General features: G+C 44.1%; 1 protein-coding gene across 3 annotated transcripts in view; it reads left to right on the top strand.

Annotated features, from left to right (window-relative positions):
- TTC28 (tetratricopeptide repeat domain 28) overlaps window positions 1-18398 on the top strand; it is a 109392-nt gene that overhangs the window by 18656 nt on the left and 72338 nt on the right. Inside the window, exon 1 of one of the 3 annotated variants that reach the window (XM_071445284.1) lies at window positions 10876-11183. The exons of the other annotated variants lie outside the window; for them this stretch is intronic. Within the exon in view, the coding sequence (XP_071301385.1) occupies window positions 11157-11183 (27 nt within the window). The 5' untranslated portion in view covers window positions 10876-11156. Of the gene's footprint in view, window positions 1-10875; window positions 11184-18398 lie in introns of those variants that run through there. 3 annotated transcript variants of the gene reach the window in all.

Below are 18398 nucleotides of genomic sequence, written 5' to 3'. Positions count from 1 at the left end.
TGGGGAATTGGCTGATGCATTTCAAAGGAGTAATTGAGATAATTTTTGAGTTAGTTTGATTGGACATGATTATAAGCTTAGCTGTGAAATAAGAAGATTCCTGTTTTTACATAACTAAATAGTAGTTGAGGCTGAAAAACTCATGCTTAGAACACTGGCACTTTTCTGAAAGAAATGTGCTAAATAAGACTGACCTTGCAGTTGAAATGAGCAAGGGTAATTGCTAATAGAGAAGATGATGAATTAAGGTGATCATCTATTGAGCTGGCACTGGCAGCACCCACAGCTGTCACAGTGGTGGCCAAGCTGCAGGAAGGGAGAGCACCTCTTCAGGAAGGTGGAGGAGGTGGGTGGACTCAGCTATTAGAGGATAGCCCTGATAGCCCTCTCTGTTTTGCTGCAGCCATTCCAAGAGGGTAATTAATCATGTTGGGCTGTGTCTCAATCTAGGGTTGATGCACTGCATTCTAATGAAACTCATTAGTGCTCCATCTTAATGATCACAGGATAACTTTTCTTTAAAGCTTCTCTAAAGACTCTGCCAGGAATAACTTGCCATGAAAACAGACACAGAACTGAAATTCAGGAACATGAATTTCCTTGCATTGCTGTTACAAGTGAGGAAGGACCAGAAATATTCAGGACTTCCAGAGTCAAAACAAGCCACCCTGTAACAGTCATAGTAGGAGTGCCAGATTGACTCTTCCTTCTTTCAGTGTTTTTTGAATCTGGTATTTCTAAGTTTTTTTTTACTTTATCTACAGTTGGGATTCTCTTTATATCATGTATTTCCCTACCAAAAGTAAAAAGGAAAGTACATTATCCCTGAAGTATCATATGTAGTAATTAGTTAATATGAGATTTTTTCAGGGGAAGAGGTAGAATAAACAAAGCATATATTTCGGTGTGAGAAACACATAGTTATGTGCATATAGCATGTTTTAATCTTTATTAATATAAAGAAAATTACTTAAACACTGGTTGTCACTGGAAAAAATACTAAAATAATAATTATTTTTTAATAATAATACTGGATGAAAAGAAATTCAAGGGTGTTAACTGGGCAACCTTTCCAAGAGTGCTCTGAAGTGAGTGGCAGTAGCCACAATTACTGAGTGCAGTTACCTGATGCCAAACACAGCAATTGGGCTTGAGAACCTTCAGTCAGGGGGGCAGGCAATAGGAAAAAATTGCTTTTTCATTTGGGAGCGCAGTGACTTGAAATCATTCAAGTGCCCTCATTTTTCTGTTCTGGAACATTAGACTGATATCTGGAAATGCTCTGGTGGCAAGCAAAGGAGATGTGGAATCACTGTATCTAGAAATGCAAGTACTGTCTTGGGAGAAATGGATTTATGGGCTGCTGCTGCCTCGAGCCAATGTGCCTGGTAATTTGTGACAGACCTGGCTTCTGCTGTGTCCTGTTTCTGTGGATAACCTCTGAGTGACCCTTTCCTGATGAGTGAGTTGGCTCTTTTGCACGAGACCACTTTGCATGAGAAGAAAACTGAAATTTGTCATTTTGAAATATCAGTCTGGTGCAACTTTCTCTCCCCTTTGACAATTAAGCCGTATTTAAGAGGAATCAGGTTTAGAGACCTTGTTTTTCACCTCTGTTAGTGAAATTATTGCAGGGAAGTCTTGCAGCCTTATCTCTCATTGTGACTTCATGACCAAGCTGCAGTATCTGTAAGTCTATTTCCTTCTGGCTGATTAGTTTGGGATTGATAACAGGAGTTGGAGCAGAGAGCCAGTTTTGGTAAATTCCAGGGTCTAATTGTGCAGCAGTTCTTGGCTCCAGGTCTCTCCACCAATAAGAGTGTAAGCCATGGGTCTTTGGTCTTGGCATTTGTCTGCCTTTTTTTAAGTGGTTTTGAAAGATTTTGAGCATGAACGTTTTTCAGGTAATAGAATTATTTTTCTTCTGATTTGCCCTACAATGTAGAACCTATTTTCTTAAGTGTGCCAGAGAGCTTCTGTGCTGCTGAGGCAGTGTTAAGTAATGAGTATGACACAAGATGAGCCATTAATCCCATCTCCAGAGAACAATCAATCTGTACAGTGCCACCTACTATTACCCATAGCAAAGAAAAACAAATGTAGGTTTCTTTGGGAAATACAGATTTCCCAGTTTTCAGGTCGTTAAAGAGTTAAAAACCCACTGTGAATAAAAGGAAAAAGGGTTGTTCTGCTGAGAAGTAACTGAGTAGTTACAGCCTTGTGCAAAGAAAATATCTTTACAGGCAGGATAGAATAGAAGCAATTTAGGAATGATTTGAAAACTGCTTTTGAGTAATGGATGTGAGTGGGAGAGAGTGCAGCACAACAGATGAAACACCGAACAAGATTTTGCAAGGGGAAAACTTTTGGGGCTGGAAGTTAGCCCTGTTCCCCACAGGGCTGCTGGGGCTCTGTTTTGGTGGTCTGTGGAGCAGAGCCTGCTCCTTGGCAGGCTGAGGAGTGCATGATGTCATGGGATGCAGAACACATGCACCGAGAGCCAGGAACTGCTGTTCGCGCCGCGGCGCTGCCAGATGTGCGCTCTGAAAAATGGAAAAAGCAGCTTTGTAAAGATGCTGAGAAATGTCCTGTGCTGAGCCTGGGCTCAGCCACGCTCTGTGCACAGTACAAATACACTCCATGGGGTTTCTCAGTCCTGGAGCCCAAGTTCTGCTCTTGGGAGCAGAATGCCTTTCCCAGTGTTTTTCTGAGATGAGCTTGGAGAAATTCCTGTTTTATGCAGAAAACATACTGAGGGCTTCTTCATAGGAGTTACTTGCAGCAGAGGAGAATCAGAGGAATCTGTTGACTCCAATTTTCACTTGTACTTCCTATTAAGGGTGGTTCCACATTCCAGCAGAGGCTCTGGTGCCAGACATTGCTCTCTTTACTGATGCACAGCTCTCTCTGCAGATTAACTGGCCTCCTGGAATTATTTGAATCTCTTACCCAACAGTGCTTCACATGCAATAAAGCCAAAGGTGGGTTTAAGCTTTTCTGTATTTCAGGGTGAAAATATGGGATTTCTTCCTAGATTTTTTTCCCCCTGGATTTTGAGGTCAACTAAAAATATTTTTTTTCAGTACAGAATATGTTATCTGGTCATTGGTGTACAGAGAGTTAAATATAGCTTTGCTTCTCCCTCCTTTTGCACAGGCTCTAATTAAAGGGAGGAGGGGAGATGCTGGAAGGCAGCAACAGGAGAACGCCTACAGAAAGTCAGGAATTCTTTATCCAAATGGAACATTTCAAGCTTGAGAGATTTTTTCTGTTTTATGTATTTTTTTATGTTTACTGATGATTTTTCCTGCTAAAAGGATCATTGCTAGCTAATAGTATTATAATCTTGCTGGTCTGTGTACAAGGCTAGAAAGAAGTCTCCTGTAGTGGTCACACAGGTAAATTGCCACTCTGGAATCTTTGGATCCATGCTGAGGGATCTGCTTAAGGGTGCTCTGATGGTTCCTCTCGGAGGAATGTGAGATCTGTGAGTTGCCAGAAGGTTCATATTGCACACTTATTGAGTAGAAATGATTCTGCTGAGCTCAGACACTGTACCACAGCAGGGATCTGGTTCCTCCTGTCTGGGATGCCCAGGTGTTTCTGCCGTGCTGGCAGTGAGACCCTGGCCTCAGCAAGCCATGGTGATTCTCCAGCTGGAAAACTCAGGAGGCAAATTGTGTTCTGTGCTGTTTTAATAGGGAAGGGCACAGCCCTGTAAGTGTCCCTGTGCTTGGATAGGTGTGGTTACTGCTCCCAGACTTCAAGGCATAAACTTCTAACAAGTGGCATCAGAAAGGAGTTTTCTTCCTCATAAACAAGATGCACCATTTGCTGTCCTCTTCATGGTTTAGAAGATGGATCTACAAGAGGTATGTTCCCAGATTTTGTCTGTTCTCTTAGAATGATCTGGACCCCCAGCAGAAAAAATCAGATTTAATAGGCCAGGCTGTTAGATTTAGGGACCAGCTTGTCTATCTTGATAAGGGGTTCCTGTAGCACCTCAGTTGAGGCTAGCAACAAGAGCTCTTTAATTTTCTTTAATTTTTATTTTAATTTAATTTTATTTTTCTATTTTATTTTATTTTTAATTTTATTTTTAGTTTTATTTATTTTTATTTTGTTTTATTTTATTTTATTTTATTTTATTTTATTTTATTTTATTTTATTTTATTTTATTTTATTTTATTTTATTTTATTTTATTGTTTTTTTATTGAGCCTGGAATTATTTGGAATAAACCATTGTAAAACTGTTTCAGTTTTAGGACATTAAAGTCATGGTAATTAGGCCTAAGCCTTTATACAACTTAATTAGAAGGAGAAGAATAACAGCACACTTCTCTGAAATGTATATATGGGCTTATTGGCAGCATTTTACCTAAACTCTGATGTTTATAGAATGGTGGTTGGGTAGCAATGTGAAAACCTGACAATCACTGCATTTCTGACAGCCTGCTACGATGTTGTGTTGAACAGTGGAAGTCTGTGCCCAGGCAGAGAGAATATCAAACCAATTTGTGTCTCTTTTGTCTGTCATTGCTTGTACATGCAGCATATAAAGGAGGCATCGTGTGTAGCAGGGTAATTCAAGATCTGTTGAATCTTTTCCATTTCTCCTAGACCTTAATAAATTGAAAAGTTTTTGGATAATTCTTCCCCTTTCTTACTTTTGCTTATTTGATTCATGTAATTCCTTCCCACGCTTGTTTTTTTTTTTTTAATATTTCTGACCCACATTCAGAACCTGCTGTCAAAGCTACTATGTATCAGGATAAAGATACTTACCACAATCTGTTTTCCAGCTATAATTACATAATTACATTTCAGTTCTAATTGTGTTTTCTGTGCTGCATGGTGGGGCCTGGGCTTTGGGGTCTGTGGGTGACACCAGAGTCCTTGTTCCAAGGGGTCCAGACACATCAGCACAGACATTCCAGGGAAGCAGATAATGTTATTTTTTCCTGTTTGCCCTGTGCCTGTGCAAAAAGCTTCTGTTTCTAAGGTATGTGCTGGTAATCTCACTTTTTTAAATAGAAAAATCTGTGCTGAAGAAAAAGAACGGTGAAGTGAGTACAGATTTCAAGACTGGGTTTGTGCTTTTGGGTCTGCTGTGGGGTCACCTTTTGTAATAAAACTTCAGTAAGAAAAGATGCTAATTGCAAAAATAGATTATGGAGTAATCTAATATGTAGTAATTAACTTCCATTTACATAACCTTCAAAAAAATATTTTAAACCTATCTCTTATCATCAGTAAACACTTCTATGTAGGTACAGACTGAATATTTTTTTTATTTTTGGTTCTTGCAAGTAGTTCACCCCTCACCTTTCCTGTCAGGCATGAATGGAAACTGCTGCATGGTTGTCTCCTTCTGTTTCTCCACAGAGAAAAATTTTAGTACCTCTTTAAGCCTTCTGCTTTTTCAGTGCTGGATGTTTGAGCACATGAAGGTAAATTAAACAGATGTGTTCTGCATTTTTAGGCTGGAGCCAACAGCTGTCCTGGTTATTCTTAAATGCTCTCAGAACTTTATGCAGAAAAATGCCATTGAAGTCAGGTTCTGACTGAGCCTTGTGTGCTGGCTTCACTGCTGGAGGACAAAATTAATTGGGGCTGCTTGGTCACTGACAGCGTCTCAAGTTCCTATTTTGGTGAGCTCTCCTGATTTTCCTGTTTGAAGGAGTGAAGCCAACTAAAACTGCATCAGAAGCCTTCATTGTAGTGCTGAGTTGGAGATGCTTTTCCTCAGCAAACTGCACTGGGTGATTGTTCCAGGTCCCTCCCAACTGGAACTCTTCTATTCTAAGGATCTTGGATGTGACTCCTCAGAGAGGCCAAACTGTCTCTGCTCCAATGATTTCAATGATGCTGTAGGGTTTTACAGCACCTTGTTTCCCACTTTTGAAATGGTTATCTCTGACATGACAGTGACAAGGGATTCTTCAGATTAACTGTAGAAGGAGTTGCTACTTGAACATCTATCTTTCCAAAGAAGATTTATCTGATTCTGGTTTTGAGGGTTCATTGGCTGTCTGTGGACACTTTGTCATTGTAGAGGAGTTCAGTTTATTTCTTTCCTCTGCTTTCTTACTGCTGCAGCAGTGAAAAGGGCAGCTGTGAGATACAGCATGCTGTGCTTTGGGAAGATATGGTGCTGCATATGGATAAATTGTGTCACATCTCTTATTCATATTCAGTCCTGACTGAAAATGTGAACAGACACAAGCAAAATTCCTGGTACACATTTTACAAGGAAGTTCAGCAGGTGAACTGCCTATCATTCTAAATCAGTAAGAGAAGAGTCCTTAGGGAGTTTTAAGGGCTGTTTCTGACAGTTACAGGATCTTTTGTTGAGTGTCTCAGGGCTCAGGAGTAGGATAGCTTGGTAACATGCTTACATTTCCACTGTGTGGAAGAGAAATTTAGAATAGACAAAACAGATCCTTTACAATACAATAGTTTTATTGTGTAGCCCTTTCAGACAAAGCTAAAAAAGAATTTTTATTAAAACTGTTCATATGCTCCTATGATTTCTTTAAATTGAGAAGGTATGTTCTGTATCCTGAAAACAGGACAAATTTAATATGCAGAGTATGTCACCAAACTCAAACTCCCTCCCTGCTCACCTGTCAGCTCCAGAAGAGCTAATTGTTAAAGCAACAAGTTTGACTTTAATTTATTTTATCTTTCATTTTCTTCATGTCATTGTCAGGTGTGTCTGAAGTCCAGCTCTTTAGGAGAAGTGTCTAAGTGGGGATGTGATTTTAAACCATAATTGAAAGGTTTCACATTTAATTTGCTGCTAGGATTTAGGAGCTTGTTGGTTCCTCCAGTGCATTAATGGATCTGTTTCCTCAGTGCAAGTGTGCCCTTAAAGGTACCACAGCCATCCTCTATCCTGCTTGATGTTATATCATATTCAGACACAGAATTCCTTCACTTCAATACAAACCTTTCCTTTGAATCAATTGCTTCTTCCAGCAAATGATCATCTCAGGCCTTTTGTCCAAGCAGCATCGTACCAGGAAGGGCAAGATTGTTTTCAGTCTCACTACTGTCTGCATGTAAGATAATCCAGCTTGCAACTGGGTTTTTTGAAAAGAATTCATAGGAATGTGTTTAAGGTGTACTCTGAGGGGCAAGCAGAGGGGATGATCTTGGGGAATAAAAGCAGTGTTTTGGTTCAGGAACCTGATAACATTGTAAGTATACCTTAAAAACTATTTAAGTTTGTATAGCCTTCTCCACTAAATTAATGTAAATCTCCCATTTTGGGCTAGTAAGAGCTTATTTGAGGCTGTTATGCCCACAGAGACACTGAAGATGTGAGTGCTGGCAGATCCTGTGAATGGCTGGAGTCACTGGGTAAGGTGGGGCAAAGGAGGAAGAGCAGCTCTCCTGGTGAGAAGTTACAGGTGATTTATTTGGCTCCTCCTTACCTGAGACAGCAGATGATGATGGAAGTTGGCAAGGGAAGACTGGGAGACTCCTCTTCTCCAGGAGAGGACAGATAGCAGAAAGGGTGTTTGCTTTTTTGTGAATCTTTGCCTTCCAAGTATTGCTTTGACCCACATCTTGCCTGAATTACACTTGTCTCCATAGCAGCAGTAATTGTACTTCCTATGGAAAAAAGGAGGAGCAAGTCATAATTAGAAGCAGGTCCCAAACATGGTTTTCTGCTCAGGATCATGTAAGGGTAGAATTGAAGCCTCCTAAGCCAATAACAGAGTCTCAACAGTTCAGAAGGCAAACACCTTCCTTGGTAAGATGCAGTTAAAATTTAGGATATGTTTCCTATCCATGGAAGTACAGAAATACATTTTGCCATAGGACTACCACACAGATATTTCAGCACACCATGTTTATATAACAGAGTCACAACTGAGGTGCCAGCAGAGACTCTCACTGCTCTGTGAAGGGAAGGATGATGGAACAGGGCACTGAGGGCACTGTGTTCTCTCTCTCTCTGATTATCACCTCTCTTCCCCCTGTTATCCCCCCCATTTTCCCTTCTCTTCTCCAAGGCACGGAGTAGGGCTTTCATTTGAAACACCAAAGGATGGATAATGATGGAGTGTTGACCTTTTATTTCCTGAAGGGTGTGAAATAGATGGAGTTGTGTCACAAGACTTGGTCTGGTAATTAAAAGAGAATTCCTGCACTTGAAGGGAGTTCCCTCCTCCCAGAGCAGAATTTTCTGAACTCCTTTTCCCTTTTACAGGCCAGGCTCGCTCAGCAGCTGCTGTAGCTCAGTCACTCATGCAGAGTCTCATCTGTAAACCCTTGTGAGGTGCTGTGTCTGCCTTCAGCACTCTGGCTGGAGGGCAGAAAAGTGACAGACATGGAAGCACTGTAATGAATTGAAAGCTGCTTTAATAAATTCAGAAATTAAAGGACTTGATTTCATTATCCTTCATGAATTTGCCAGGGGACTCAGCTGTTAGGAGCTTGGTCTGCAGTGCTCTGGCTGTATGGGAGTTACTGAAGTGCTGGCATCTCACACTGCCAGGGAAGTGCAGGTTGTTACTCTGAGTCTTCATGGACCAGCACTGACCAGTTTAGCTGCTCTCTAAGTAGAGTGACACAATGAACTGAATTCTCATTCTGCTTGGATAGCCTGACCTGCAAACTGCACAACAAACCATCTCCAACAGGACCTTTTCCTATGTGCACTGTGTGATTGTTTCTGGGTGATGCTCACTTGGGTTGAGCAGAAGGAATTTCAAAGTGTAACAAAGATATCAACTTAGAATTTATTGAAAAGAAAGGATTATGCAAGAAATGTGATAATAGATCAGACAGTTCTAGGTTCTTGCAAAAGATTAATTTGAAGAAGACACTTTAAAAGGTTTTTTATCCATTGAGTTGTAAGATTGAGAGCTATCAGATATCTCTAATAATGCACAGCTTGCTTCTGATGTTCACTTGAGTGTAGGAAAGGAGGACCATATATTGGACTGTCAGATCTACAATGCAAATTTTAAAAACACCAGTAAATCAAGGAAAGTAAAAAAATAGAAAGTATTGGTGTAGGCTGTCATTGTGCTGGATTATTTTGTGCTAGCTGGCCAAAATTATGACCATTATTCACTCTACAGTAGTAAAAGGAATAAAATATGTTTGTTAATGTATTTCCTTGTCACTGGACCTGAGATGATTGGAGGTGGTGTCACCTTTATCTTATCTCAAGTTCCCTTATGCTTCAGTCAGGAGTCACATCCAGGGAGGGGTGGGCTTTGGTGGTCTCAGCTTCTTTACACAGTGTTGCCATAATGGACAAAAAGTCCTTCATAACAATGTTTAAGCCATTAACTGTAACATCACAGTCTCTCACGACAGCTCCTGCATTGCTTCCACTTAATTATCCTTACTTGGGAAGAATTTCAAAAACCTCCTGTTGATTATGTCAAAACACCACATTTTGTAATCTGTGTGAATTTGATGAAGCTTCCTTCTGACAGCCACGTGGAGAATGGCATTGTCTGATGCTGAGCACTTATTTTCTTGACTCAGGCACCAACTGCTATGTGCAGAACTCTTCAGAATTGTAAATACCAGTTTTTCAATTTATGGAAATCTGAGTTTCAGGGCCCACTGCTCTGCTGTTGGTGTAATAGAAGGGCAGAGCTCTGTGAGACACTAGCTCTGGGGAGTAAAACCAGCAGGAGTTCCTGTTCCAGGTCACACCTATTCTTTTCAGTCCCTGCTGCGTTTCAAAGCTTTATTTTTCACTTTTCACTCTGTGCTGCCATGTGCACTGTCAGTAATCCAGGGGAAGGTGTGGGAACAGAACACAGAGCTCATGTCTGAGGACAGTGGGACAAGATGGGACCTGCTGAAGGCAGCTTTGGGTCTGTGTCTGAGTTTTGTGTCACTGTGGAAGGGAGTTGCATCTAAGCATCAGGGCTGGAGCTGAAATACCCCTATCAGTGCTCTGGCCTCCCTGAGACCCAAGGCATGCTGTCCTTTGGGACTGAGGACTGCGATGGAAAGAAGCAACTGTTGTATTTCCAAGGGACCTGGCAGTGAATATTTTTTGACCTGTGTTTTGATATTACATTTTGCCATTACGTTTATTGTTTACCTCCAAGATGCTCCACTGTTGGTCATTCCCACAGCAATGAAAACTACACCTCTGCACCATTTCAATAATGTAAGCCTGGAGTTAAACTGTGTTGTGTTCATACCCTAAGGATTTGTTACTCTCTTGAGCCTATTAGAGCAATCTCAGAACAGCCCTTGAGCTCAGGCTGGAGCTGTGTGATGTTCGAATAACTGGATCCTTGGAGATGGCCACAGTGCCCAGCTCTGCCTTCAGCCCCAGCCTGGCAGCGACAGCTCCGCGGGAAAAGAGCGCGAACAGAGGGCAGGGCTGGGGCTGCACAGCCCTTCCAGCACAGCCCTTCCCGCCGCTCCTCCGTGTGCCCGGGGCTCACCTGTGTGCAGGACACAGGGACTGTCCCCGTGTGCCCCTGACACGCGGGTGCTGTCCCCGTGCCCTGATGTCTTCGTGCCCGGGCACAGGGGCTGTTCCCGTCCTTGGACACCCCGTGCCCGGACACAGGGGGGCTGTCCCCTTGTGCCCCTAACACAGGGGCTGTCCTCCTGTGCCCGTGCCACAGGGGCTGTCCCCGTGTGCCGGTGCCACCCGGGCTGTCCCCGTGCCCGGATACCGGGGCCTGTCCCCGTGTGCCGGTGCCACCCGGACTGTCCCCGTGTGCCGGGTGACACCGACAGGGGCCGCAAGAGCCGCTCCCGCTCGCAGCGCCCCCTGCCGGCCCGGTGCGTCCGTGCCCGCTCGCGTGCGGCGGGGGCGGGGCCGGGCGCGCGGCGGGGGCGGGGCCGGGCGGGCGCCGCCCCTGAGCTGCCGCGCGCCGGGCGGGCCGGGCCGGGGCCGTGTCCTGGTTCGGGTCTCGCCGCCCGCGATGCGCCCGGGAGCGGCCGCGCCCCGCGGGCCCCGGGCGTGACCGGTGCGGGCGGAGCCGCCGGCTGGGCACAGCCCCCGCCCATGGCCCGCGCGGCCGGGCCGGCTGCTGTCCCGCGGGACGCGGCGCGGGCCTGGCGGCGGGGCCGGGCAGCATGACCGCGGGCTGCGGCCCCGCTGCGCCCGCCGCCCCAGCGCCACCTTGATGCTGCACGTCCCCGCTCTACAAATATGATGAAATGGCAGCCCCGGAAGAAGGTGAGTGCCGGCAGGGTCCGCCCCGCTCCCTCGGCGCTGCCCTGGCCCCGGCGGGAGCTGCCGCCGCCGCTCGGTGCCGCGGGCGGGGTCCGGGCGGCGCTCGGGCCGCGCCCCGGCACGGCCGCGGCTCCCGGTGCCCGCGGAGGGCCCGCGCCGGGCGGTGCGCGGGGTCCGTGCGCGGGGTCCGTGCGGGGCCGCGGCCAGGACGCTGTTCCGTGGCGCTTGGCAGTGCGTTTTATGGATATTCTTTGAAGGGAAAACCCAGCAAAGCGAGTGGGCTGTGCCGCCCCTCTGCGGCAGTGACCCTTTGCTCCTGGCAGCTGTGGACTATTAAACTTTTTATTTTCTTTTTTTTCCATTTTAGATTTTTGTTTGGTTTTTTGGTTGGTTTTTTTTTCGTTTGGGAAAGCCTGCTTGAACCAGCAGGGCTCCTTCTGTAGCATGTTGTGTGATACTGTGTCTTACATCAGGGAAGAAATCGGAATCATATGTGAAAGGCATGAGAGTGTCTCTGGCTGTGAGTGTGAGACGCGAATAAACGGTGTTAGACTGTCCTGGTTGGAACGTGCCTTGTGCCACTGCAGCTCCGGCTGATCACTCAGGCTTTGTACACGGGAACCTCATCTCTTTTCAGCTAGTCTGAAGCTGTTCCTTCAGTTTTTTTTTTCAAGCAAGTGATTGTACCTAGTGAGAGGAGTTCTTATTTCAAGTCATTGTCTCGTAAGAAAGATAAACAGATGACAGTCAAGCTTGGTGGGAGTGTTGGTGCATTTTTTAGGTCCCTCTGTGCCTCCTTTCAAACTGGTTTTAAGATGTCTACAAGCTGTAGGTTTTTTAATGTCTGTTTTTACTATTTTCAAGTGAATGTGCAGTCACTCCTGTGGTTACGGCTGTGGAAACCCCTCCAGGCCATGGTTACAGCTGTATTGACTGAACCACTGAAATATTATTCTTGGCTGTTGGCTGGACTCCTCGGCTCTGGAAGATTCTGTTCAGAGTGTCAGGATTCACTCGGCAGTATTGGCTCACCCACTTATGCTTAAATCACCATGTCAGATGGTTATTTTTTTTCCCTGCATTATTGTCTGTGTCCAAACCGAGTTGATTTAGGGCAACCAAATTTGATTGTGTAGAAGGTACACGAGACAGCTGAACTTCTCTGAACTGTCAGGCTTGTCTGAGCAAAAAATAATTCCTGTTCCTGATGTGATGTGATGCAAACTGTGTTCGTGTTGGAGTAGGTTGTGTGTTCAGCTGTAGTCCCAGGGAATCTCAGCAGAGGTTCTTCGGTCTGTGCTGCCAGCAGCCTCACGTGAGCACGGCTGGGATTTCTGCTGGCCCGGTGCCCTTGCAGTGCTGGCGTCATGTGCTGCTCACAGCAGCCTCAGGGAAAGGGGCTGTGCAGACCAGGCAGGAGGTTCTGCTGCCCCAGGTCTGAGTGGCACAGAAAATGAGGCAGGGCTGCACTGAGTGGCACCACAGCCCGTGGTACTGCTGGTCCTTTCCTCAAGTGACTTCCGAGAAGTCATTTCCCTGCCTAGTCCCTATTAGAATACCCAAATAGGAGCTGAATGCCTGTGCTGCTTCACTGAATCACGAGTCTCCCTTGATTTATTTATTTATACTTGTGTTGTTTTGCTTTACCCATGTTTTTATTATTAAATGTTTAAGGTGTTTTGCTCATTGAGAGCTATTTGCTTTCACAGCTGTGAAACGGTGCTGTATAGAATCTCATGCAGTTTATTAGTCCTGTGTGTAACCCTGGAGTATGCTCCTTTGTCTGGTGATTCACAGATACAGCTATTGCCTGGAATGTGTAACTGGTTCTCTTGCTGTATAGAATGTGAAAAACTGAATTTGCTTGTGACTGAAATACTCCTGTTGTATACCATGTGTGTTTTTAAGTTCAAAAGATGACTGTTGTTTACTGATTTTTTCCCACAAGCATCAGAACGAATAAAGATTCTTTTCCTGTGGGCCTCGGTGACTCACCTCTGGCTCCACTTCCTTCCAGGTTTCCCCTGCATCCTTGTCTTCTAGTCCAGAGCAAGGTCCATGCTGGCCAAGTGCCCTGGGATGCAGGCACTGGGCCCAGGAGCCAGGGGCTGCCAGTGCAGTGTGTGAGTCTGTTGCCTTGGGAAGTCAGGCTGGAATTCCAGCATGAGCCATCCCCTGCCTTTGGGTGAGCACAACTGCACTGACAGCATCTCGGGAGCCAGGAATTATACTGGGTCTGGCTGCAGCCACGACTGATTCGTTACATTGATCATATTCTTTGAAAAGCGTAAAATCAGCCATGTCAGTGTGTTCAGCAGCTCAGATTTTAGGGATTTCATAGAATTGTTATGTTTGGACACCAAGTCCAACTGTCAACCCTGCATCACCATGGTCACCACTAAAGCATGTACCCAAGTGCCACATCCACATGGATTTGAACATTTACAGGGATGATGACTCCACTGCTACCCTGGGCAGCCTGTGCCAGGGCTGGACAACTCTTTCCATGAAGAAAGTTTCAATAATACCCAACTAAACCTTCCCTGGTATAACTTGAGGCCATTTCCTCTTGTCCTGTCATTTGTTACTCAGGAGAATGACCCTCAGGTGGCTACAGCCTCCTTTCAGGGAGCTGTAGGGAGGGAGAAGATCCCCTCTGAGCCTCCTCAACTCCCGAACTGCTCCTCATCAGATTTGCTCCAGACCCTTCCCCAGCTCTGTTCCCTTCTCTGATGATCTCTTCCACGATCTTCTCTGGCACTGAGGGCAGGCTGACAGTGTTGTAGTTCTGGAACTAAATCTTTCCTTTTTCAACACCTCTTTCTGAAGCTTCCTTTGGCTCCAGGGTACAGTTTGCTGCCAGAGCCACATGTACTGCCCACAGGATGCTGGCTCCAGTGGCTCCCTCATCAGTGAAATGGTGATTTTTGCTGGATTCCATTGCCCTGGACTTGCCTTGGGCTGCTCTGACCTGTTGTTGGCCAGGGGTTGCTGCAGCCTCTGGGCTAAGGGGAGAGAAAAGAATGGCGTGGATGGTGGTGTGGTCGTGATTGCTGATGCAGAATAGTGAATCTATGGTTAATAATAAAGATGTCTTTATACTTGTGAGTGCCTGATGGGGTACTGGAGTTCAGATGAGAGCCCTTCTTTCCAAACTGTGCAAGCCAGCAAGTTGTATGAAGTGGTGCTTCATGTTTATGAAATGTACCTTGTTTATATGTAGGAGCAGTGTGGGAAATTCTGCCTGCTTGAGCTTGATAACAGCAGCTGGTTTAGATACTAAACAAAATTGCACAGAGGAGTCAATTGCTAATCAATTCTGTGACTAAATGCTGGACAAAATCTGAACTGACTGTGGTGGGTGTGGATGTCATGAAGCATTCAGTAAATCATCAATAGCAACACAGGGCTGAGCTGAGCTATCCCTTTGTTCCTGACTGCCACAAGTTAGGCATATTTACCCAGAACATTTCTGTAAGAAGATTCATTCATGTGTAAAGCCTCTGTGTACAAACAGCTTCTTCAGTTTTCCTGGAGTACAGAAGAAAATATGCTCTTAGGAAATTCATGCAAATCTCATTATCTCTCTGCCATAAGTTACTCTCTTGGAGATCTGTATTTGTTTTTTGAAATCTGAATGTGTATATTATGGTATGTCCATGTCCTCTGTTTGCATTTTCAGTACGTGCTGGAGACTGGATTAGTGCTTTTCATCTTGGTCACTGTGTAATAGTAGGATCCAAAAGCTCAGATTTATGGGTTTTTTTTCTTGTAATCTGTAACTTTGTGCCACCATTCCTGGCTCCATCTGTTCCTGCTGCTACTGAATCTGGGCACACACATCATGTTCTCCATGGGAGAGGAGCTGTTTTCTTGCTGTGCCATTTGGAGCTGAAGTGGGGTTGAATGGGAGTGTTTGGGTTCCTGGGACAACCTCTGTTATTCACTAAAAACAATGAAATACCTTTTTGTGACCTTGTTCTTGTCAGTAATGATGTCTGTGTGACTCTTACAAGCAAGCACTGTGGGGAATCTACAGTGATTGCAATCTGTATTGTACTGCAGCTAAAATGTCACAGGCTGTAGAGTCCTTTTCCATGGGGAATGGAATGGGCAGGCCCCTGGGTGGGCTATTGGTGTAAAAGTCACTTTTTCACTCTGTTTTGTGGGGTAAAATGGTTTATGCTGTGGAAAAGGGCTGGGGAATGCTTGCAAGACTGGTAATTCCTGCAAAGGAGCATGAGCTTAGCTGACCTTGGTGTCCTTCTCTGGGCAGGTTGGCAGGTGATGGGCAGCACTGGGAGTGGTTGCATGAGGGTTTATTGATGTGCCAAATACCATGATTTTTCTAAGCTGGAAAGTCAAACTGATTTTCCAGAATTCTGTTCATATTAGATTGAAATAAGCAAATAAACTTTTGTAAAAAATATTTTCCCCTCCTTTTTCTTCTTTTCCTTTCTCACCCTTGCTTCTTTCCCCACTTTCATAACTGGCAGTTATCAGAGGAGTATTCATGAGCTTTCCTATTTTATATTTTTAAAGAGACTTTTAAAATCTAAATCTACCCTCTTATATGCTTAAATAAACAGAAAAGGATAGTATTCCTGACCTGTTAAATATTGCAGATCTTTTCCATTTAAGGCAATCCAGTCCTTGGCTCTGGAATGATGTTATGCTTGAATTCATAGCGATCTGAGCTGGTAATCTGTTGTTCTGCTGTGATGGACCAGTGTCCTGCCTTCCCCTTAACAATGACTGAAATCAAAAAGCTTCTTTCAGAGAGGGGAGAGCCTGAGGGCACCTCCTCGAGGGCAAGGCTGGCTGGGTGGGAACAGGGCTGATTTGAATATTTCCAGTAGAAAAGTCTGCAAAATCCTGATAGGTCTTAGCCCATTTCTCACAAATTTCTGTGATGAAATGTGCACTTTGTAACTACATTGCATTATCTAAGATTTTTTATATCTGATGAGAATTTCTGTGTCTTCACTTCCAGTCTTATGGGCATTGTAAGATACCTGACACCTGCTTGGTGTTGCAAGCTCTTTTTCTGTACTGTGTACAGCAAAGATCCAGCAACTTCTGAGGGGACAGTCCCCCAAAATGTTATCATTTTATCTCTTGCTATCAAATTGCTGTTGCCTTTCCCATCTCTTGTGCTTCAGGGTCTCCTGCTGTATGGATGATTGCCTTTCACCTGTCTGTGACCATTTAGAGTTTTCAGCACATTAAACACTATTTGATAATGCTGTTTATCTGTTGGGTCAGTGGTGAGCTCTGATAAACTTGCTCTGAAAACTCCTGTTCTGCAGTGCCTGGAAGATGCTGTGCTTTGAGCAAGCTCAGCCCAGCACTGCAGAAGATCAGTGAACACTGTGCTCCCCTTCCCACAGGCTTGGAGCAGGATGTTCTGCTGTACTGCTGGCAGGCTGAATTGGGATATTATGGGATAACAGAGATGTATGGGGCAGCAGCAGTCCAGTGGACTCTGCTCCCACAGCTGGTCACAGGAGATGTGGGATTGTACATATTTGCTTATGAAAAATGGTGAATAACTGACATTACATGTTCCTGACAGACATTTTCCTTATGCACAAGAAGAACAGCTGACAGACATTTTCCTTATGCACAAAAGCAACAAATGCAAATATTAGTTTCTCGTAACCTCTGGTATTTTGTTTGCATTTATACAGTTTTTGCAAATACTGGAGCAGCTGTTGCCATACTTGTCTTTATTGCCCAAAAAGGAATGCATATCCAAATGCTGTCTTGGAGCCTTTGATTCCCTCAGCAGAACAGAACTGTATGTCCAATATGCAGTGCTATAACTGATCTTCCTTTGATGTAATCTGTGCCTATGATCTATTCCTCTTCTTCTGCATGCACTTCTAAAAATCCATATATTTTAGGCTTTTATGAAAACCTAATTATAGGGTCATTAAGTAGGGTTTGGTGATTCTTGTTAAGGTTATCAAAGATAGATGCATATTTTGGCAGAGCAGAAGCGTGGGTTAATCAATGTGATGGCAACATACAATTCACCAAGAAAAATATTCCTCCTCTATTTCCTAAATAGAGCATTTGATGGGAATGTCCTTTGCAGTAAGTGCTGTACTGCAGAATTTCAGTGTAGAAGATAATTATTACTTGTAATTATGGAAATTTGTGCAAGGGAAATTGTTTGAATTTGTTCCTGTTAGGAAATGGAATTGCTCTACTTGCAATATTTGAATCCTTTTAGATGATTAATTCAATCTTCCTTAATTCCTGTGTATGGGTCTTGTAACCTTCTGATACACCTAAAATCATCCCTTCAGTCCTACTCATCCATTTGAATTTCTACTAGAGCTGGCTTTGGTTTAGAAGAAAAATCCATGACATGCACAAAGCTTCTCTTAAACTGGGTCTATTAGTTCAAGAGCTGACAAAAGAGGTTAAAAAGGAGCATGAAGTTAGATGTAGGTGGAGGTGAAAGAAGAGGATGTGAGAGCTGGGTAAGGTCAGAACTTATCCCTTATAGCAAGGGTGCATTGTACCTGCATTGCACCCTGGAGTCAAGTTGGATTTGTAAACACAGCTCATCATCTTGCTGTGTTTGTACATGTTTGTCAGAGTTGTGTATTTGAATTGAACACTGGAAAATAATTTCATTATTTGAAGTCTTTCTGATTAGTTTCAATGTCACTTCACAATGTTTTGTGGAAAGAATGAAATCTTCAGCTGCCAAATGACATTAGTGCTTTTTAGTATATTTGTAACATTCTTCTCTGTGTTACTTTATTTATGTAGAAATACCCTGCTCTGGTAAATCAACCCTTGTAATAGGGATTCCTGGGTCAATTTGTAAGAGAAGCAGCTGCTTGTATTGCTGAGTGTATTTAACTGGAACTTGGACTATTAGGCTGACAGGAGCAGCTAAGCATACAAATCTGAGAAAATACAGGCAAAATGAAATTGTAGAATTCCTTGATACAGGTTGGATGAACTGGTTCAGCCACAGAGTGTTTGGGAAGGAAATCTTGTCTTTGGAGGAATGGAAAAGGATTCCCTCTGTGAGGCAAACACAGTGGTTCATAACTGAGCCTAATGTGGGGTAACAGCAGAAGCCCAGCATGGAGGGATTTTTTGCAGAGATGCTGGTTTGAAAAGGTTTGGAGTAATGAATAGGGAAGTGCTCTCAGATTGCTTTCTCCTATGCTGCAAAAACCAGGGCTTTATAAA

The sequence above is a fragment of the Agelaius tricolor genome, unplaced genomic scaffold, assembly GCF_023055355.1.
Source record: "Agelaius tricolor isolate 1412-34295 unplaced genomic scaffold, bAgeTri1.0.p SCAF_20, whole genome shotgun sequence".
In the NCBI taxonomy this organism is placed as follows: domain Eukaryota; kingdom Metazoa; phylum Chordata; class Aves; order Passeriformes; family Icteridae; genus Agelaius; species Agelaius tricolor.
Note: the sequence above shows the minus strand (reverse complement) of the source record. Positions and strands in the feature narration are given on the sequence as shown.